We start from the raw sequence: 6,093 nt of genomic DNA, 5'->3' as shown, positions 1-6,093 counted from the left end.
ATATAAGATTATTTTTTCATACTAATTATTCAACTTTCATTATTGTTATTATATAAAGTACATACAGTTATCTCGTTAAATTCATTGAAATGTTTATGGCTGTTAAAAAAAAATTATATATGCACGTGCAATCGCTGAGCGTGACTCGTTTGCACCCCTTTACGCGAAAACGAAGGAGCTGAGGCGAAAGCGTTTGCTGGTCATCGAAGGATCCACGAGACACGAGGTATACGGAAAAATTACGCGTGTAGTGGTACGCCGTTCAAATTACGTGCGCGGCTAGGTTCAAACTTTAAAGCTAAGACATAACAGCATTCTAGACTGGGTCTACGCTATGGGCGGAAAAATCCGCAAATCTTACATCAAGACTTTTAGTTCCACTTTTCCTCACCGTACGCGCGGCGATCGAAATTCCGCAAATCTTACATCACTGCCCTCCTCTATTTATATTATCTCTATGGCTTTAATTCACTTTCTCTAAACTCCTAAGTCTATGACTAACTCATAACAACGGCAATGCTCCCTATCGGCAATACAAGCTACCAACAGTTTGAATTTAACGTTGTTTGAGTCGGAACGTAACGTATCCATAGTTCGCAACAGGTAACGCTATTTACTTTTATTTGGAGGAAAGATTTTCCTCTTTACGAAGTGACCGCTTTAAAAGTTAGAACAAATATGAACGATACGAAAAGTGAAAAAAAGGAGAGAGACAGAGGTCAACATATCCAAGTATTCGCACGTGTCAGGTGAGTAATAATTGTTTTATCGAAACTTTATACAAGAATTTAAGAACTCTTTGCTTCTATAATATTCCGTTTTATTGTGTTTATATGCCGTATAATATTCTGCACAGTCACTCTGCTTTTTAATCTTTATCCTTCCATTTGTTTCTGTCAATGGTTATAAAGAATTTGGAAGGGAACAGTAAATCTCAGACAGTTTCCAAAATATTTTATTTCTATTTACGTTTTACATATTTCTAAATATTCTAAGTATTGTAAATAGTAAGTATATACAAATGATTTGAAATGGAACATTGAATTGAAGCAAGTTCACAAATGTATTATATATGCTTCAAAATATTCTACGTTGTGACTCGGTCAACTTCTCAATCTGTATTACTTTTTTTGTCTTCGTCAGACCTATAAATGATTTGGAGAAGAACAATAAGTCCAAGAATATAATAGAAATTCCAAATGACAAAGAACTGATAGTACATGAACGTCTTCACGACAAGTTTTCAAAAAAGTTCAGATTCGATCATGTATTTGGGCCCTCATCAAAACAGGTATGACATTTAGGTTTTCCTTGTATATTTATGAACATTTCACGTTCATGTCTTCCCTATGTACTTGTAAATCAACATTCATGGACATTGTATTAATGTTTCATTTATAGATTGAGCTGTACAATATTGTTATTAGCCCTTTGGTGGAACATGTATTGGCTGGATATAATTGCACGGTATTGGCATATGGTCAAACGGGTACTGGCAAGACATTCACGATGGAGGGAGACTCCGACTTTAGTAGTACATTAAATTGGCAAGCTGTAAGTCAATGATATAAAATCATAGTTGTTACAGTAATATATATAAACTGCTGATTGTATGCATTTATAAGAAAACTAAATATGCAAAGAAGTACATATAAATACTGCATGTAATGCAAAAAACAATAGAAAATATCTAAAGTAGACTGCACATTACAATATTTAAATCATAAAAACAACTATTATTTAGAACAATAAATGTAGTAGATTTTCCAATTTCTGTTCACGTTACAATCTCTACTTACTGGCTTATTTTTCTCTAATTTCAAGGTACATACATGCAATTATTGAGATTTACGCCAATGAGTTGAAATTATAACATGTACATTACACTTTAAGATGTGTGTTACATTATAAAATGTATTATGAAAGAATAAAAGGAATGATAAATGTATAATTGCAGGATTCATCTGCTGGTATGATACCACGTGCAATCAGCCATTTGTTTGACAAACTGCAATTACTGAAAGCACAGGAGTACAATATCCGTGTCAGCTTTCTTGAACTCTACAACGAAGAGCTATTTGATCTTCTATCACCTAATGGTGATAGCTCTAAGATGAGGTAAATAAAATGAAAATGTACAGTGAAGTACATAAATATTTGTAGAGCTTTTAAAGTTGATTAACTTTTCTCAATAGTGGACCTAACGATTTAATTTTTGTTTCGGTGTTAAAGAGATTAGTCTTTTATACGATGTAAAACAAAAAATTAAAGGAAACTGTTGCAGGTGGATTTACGAAGAAAAAGACACAACTTTTAATCTTTTTATTAGTTAAACTTTGTACATGCATATAATATCCTTAGATCTCCAAAAAATATGTTTTAAAATTTTATCAGATTGTAATTACTTCATGATTGCATATATCTTCCGCGAAGCTAAATTTTGTGAGATCCTGTGTCACTGTTCAAACAGTCGCTGATGGTTCAAATGTATAATATAACCAGAAACCTCGGTCTTTCAACGGAGAATGTTGACATCGTCTAATTTTGGTCTTTCACGGTAACACCTGTATTGTTAGGATTTAATTTTCTGATTCACTTAAAAGTAGTGTACCTATTATATCTAAGGGTAATGTCTCAAAGGGTCGTTCTCAGGTGTTTCGTTGGTGACCACAAGGGTTGTTTCATCAAATTCACATTAATTTTATTTATCTGACACGACGTGTAAGATGAAATATCATAATTCCTAATATCATTTTTCATGGAGTCCCAATAACATCGCATCTTGATTTTAGAATACGTTTTATTAAATCTGTAGTGATAGCAGAGTCAATCGATTTTAATGAAACTTTTTACATGCATGTAATTTATTTAGATCNTTGAAACAGTCATTCAATTTTTCAATGTGTACTAATATTTATAGATTTCACTGTATTTAATGTTTCTAAGATAATTTATTGACATTTATTCTTTTTTCAAGGATATATTAATACATGTTTTTCATTATTTTATAACAGATTATATGAAGACGCATCGAAGAAGGGTGCTATAATTATACACGGTTTAGAGGAAATCACAATTCAAAATAAGAACGAAGTTTACAGAATTCTTGAGAAGGGATCAGAAAAGAGGCAAACCACTGCTACGTTGATGAATGCTCAATCTAGGTAATTGTTTTCATCCTTTATAACTGTAGATTTTCATGCAAAATGAACAAAATGAATAAGTGAAAAGATAGAGTAGAATTTGAGACAAAATTTCAAACAAAATAAGTCAATGAAAAAATACATTTCAGATAAACATTTCTAGAAATGGCAATATTAACTCAACTTTGATAGATGTTTCACTTTGTTTGAAAATGTACTTAAAATATTAATGTCGAATCTTACAATTAATATAGCGTAAGATATAGCTGAAGATATATATAATATAATGATTACAGCCGTTCGCACACAGTATTCTCGATTACGGTTCACATGAAGGAGAGCACAGCTGAAGGAGACGATGTGTTAAAGACGGGAAAACTGAACTTGGTTGATTTGGCAGGCAGTGAGAACGTCGGGAGATCGGGTGCCGTCGACAGAAGGGCGAAGGAAGCTGGTAGTATTAATCAGTCCCTGTTAACTCTGGGTAGAGTTATAACAGCTCTTGTGGAAAGAACACTTCATATTCCTTACAGGTGTAACAAATATCGTTTATTATCAATCTACATTGACTTCTACGTATATTTATAAACCCTTTGCTGTATTTTAATGAGTATGACTCGTGATCAGAATTTTGTACCAAACGTGATTATCATGAGTCGAACCTCGTGATCATAATTTCATGCCAAACGTGGATATTACGAGTCATATTCGTGGTCATAATCTCATGAGTAACGAGAGTGTGCAAAGTTTGTTATAGGCATAAAAAGCAGCGGGAAACGACCTAGGAATGCGACATTATTTGCCTTTCTTCGCTCATTAACTACTAATATTAAAGCTTCCTGTATCAGTTCAAACTTCGTTTTCTTAGTATATTATAATTAGACTGCGAGTTTTTTATGCAAAAGAAAGCATTTGTGATATCAATTTAAGAAATGAAATCTAGATAGGAACTTGTTTAATCCTTTAAAAATAGTAATATGTATTTGACTTTTGATCTCGTATCATGAATTTTATTATAGACACATTTTCTACGTTTTCTACCGATATCATTTTTCTATAAATGCAGCAGAACCCGCCGTCTATTTATAATCTTATTATATTCGTACATTGTTGCTGCTGAAGCTTAATATCTGTTCTTGTTATTCATCTGCAGAGAATCAAAATTAACGAGATTGTTGCAAGAGTCGTTGGGTGGTCGGACGAAGACTTCCATAATTGCGACTATATCACCGGCGAGTGTTAACGTCGATGAAACGATATCGACATTGGACTACGCTCATCGTGCGAAGAATATTAAGAACCGGCCGGAGATAAATCAGAAGCTGTCGAAGAAGGAGTTTTTGAAACAATACACAGAGGAGATAGAGAAATTGCAGAGGGATTTGTTGGCAACACGCGAGAGAACTGGTGTGTATCTAGCTGACGAGAATTACAGACAGTTGCAGTCACTGATGTCACAACAAACCAAGGAAATAGAGGCGAAGATCAATCACATAAAAGCGCTTGAAAAATCTATGGCAGATAAAGAGGTACATATATGTATATATGTATATTGATATAATTTTATTTCAGCTTGTTGGTCCAAAAATGGACTTGGCTTACAATTTGTCCGTCCGTACGTTCCGCATTCCGTCCCCTCGCCATTTCCTTCATCTTCTTAATCTTATCTCTTCTATTCTACATTTTGTCTCTTTCTTTTGTCAACTTTCTTCTGCTGAAACTGACTCAAAATGAAAATAAAATTGCCTGAGACTCTGCAGTATTGTTAAAATGTATTGCGAAATTCTTTACGCGATCATTGAAACATAATGCTATTTTGCATTATCAGTTTTTACGTAAAAGTTTATTCTAAATGAAAGTTAGTAATGAAACTATAAACGTGGGATTAGAAAATACATTTTTTTAAATAATTCCGTACATAGAAATTAAATAATTGCCTTTATTATTCCCTTTTCGATATCAACGGCCAATGACCTTTTGCTACCCTTTACAAAAATATATTTGAACTACACAAACAAGATATACAAAGTATACAAAATTATTTTGATACGTAAAAACTGTAAAATAAAGTAAAACGTTCTATAAGAAAAAAGAAAAAAGAACCAAAACGACATAATGAAACATTTCATCATTAATACATACAAGAGTAACGAAATTATACAATCATTTAAACATATGCAAAATTGCGCGAAAAGCATGGTCTTCATCTAGTAGGACACTTTTAATACCGAGCCACTGATGTATATCTATTTTCATTTACCGATTACATTTTTCGCAGAGACTATTCAAACAGCTGGAATTGCAAAATATGGAGCAGACGAAAAAATTGCACGAGGTCAAGATGAAATTGAATAACGCCTCGGCTGCCTTAGACACAACGAACCAGCGGTTGAAGTTGAGTGCGCAGGAACGCGACGAGCAGAAGTATCTCGTGGAGAAATACGTGAACACGGAGCGGTCTTTGTTGAATCATGGGCAAACTTTGTTAAATGTCGCGAACACAGCGACGGAGGACTCCTACAAATTGCACGATAAAATTGCTCGGAAAAAGTGATTATACTATTATTTATTCACAGTTTCCTGTATTTCGTCTTTTCGCCAGAGGTGTGAAAATACTCAGAAAATCTAGTCGAGTATTACTTGGTTCAAATAAACATACTGTGTCGGGTATTCAATAGATCCGAGAGGCTCGAAAGAATCAAATAATTCGAATAAACCGAACAGTTCGAGTAAACCAAGTAGCTCGAATAAATCGGGCAGTTCGAACGGAATCGGGTAGTTTGTAAAAGGTAAGCTGCTCAAATTAAACAGAGCACTACAATGACCCCACTGATTAATTCAAATGCAGAGTAATAGCTTACAGTAGACGAATATTTTTAATCGAAAAATCCAAATAAATAGATCGTGCATTCTATGCTTCGTGCATATCCACATTAGAAATGTATATTAA

General features: G+C 33.6%; 1 protein-coding gene across 1 annotated transcript in view; it reads left to right on the top strand.

Moving 5' to 3' along the window:
* The first annotated feature begins 521 nt into the window (after positions 1-521).
* Positions 522-6,093, top strand: part of LOC108624531 (kinesin-like protein Klp61F) — a 12,761-nt gene continuing 7,189 nt past the window's right edge. The window contains exons 1-8 of the mRNA XM_026813190.1: positions 522-749; positions 1,144-1,291; positions 1,402-1,554; positions 1,958-2,118; positions 3,015-3,164; positions 3,440-3,676; positions 4,297-4,672; positions 5,422-5,693. Coding sequence (XP_026668991.1) covers positions 679-749; positions 1,144-1,291; positions 1,402-1,554; positions 1,958-2,118; positions 3,015-3,164; positions 3,440-3,676; positions 4,297-4,672; positions 5,422-5,693 — 1,568 coding nt within the window. The 5' untranslated portion in view covers positions 522-678. The remainder of the gene's footprint in view (positions 750-1,143; positions 1,292-1,401; positions 1,555-1,957; positions 2,119-3,014; positions 3,165-3,439; positions 3,677-4,296; positions 4,673-5,421; positions 5,694-6,093) is intronic.

The sequence above is a fragment of the Ceratina calcarata genome, unplaced genomic scaffold (genome assembly GCF_001652005.2).
Source record: "Ceratina calcarata isolate Rehan_Ccalc_2016 unplaced genomic scaffold, ASM165200v1 scaffold311.2, whole genome shotgun sequence".
Lineage (NCBI taxonomy): Eukaryota > Metazoa > Arthropoda > Insecta > Hymenoptera > Apidae > Ceratina > Ceratina calcarata.
This window is presented reverse-complemented; position numbering and strand designations above follow the sequence as displayed.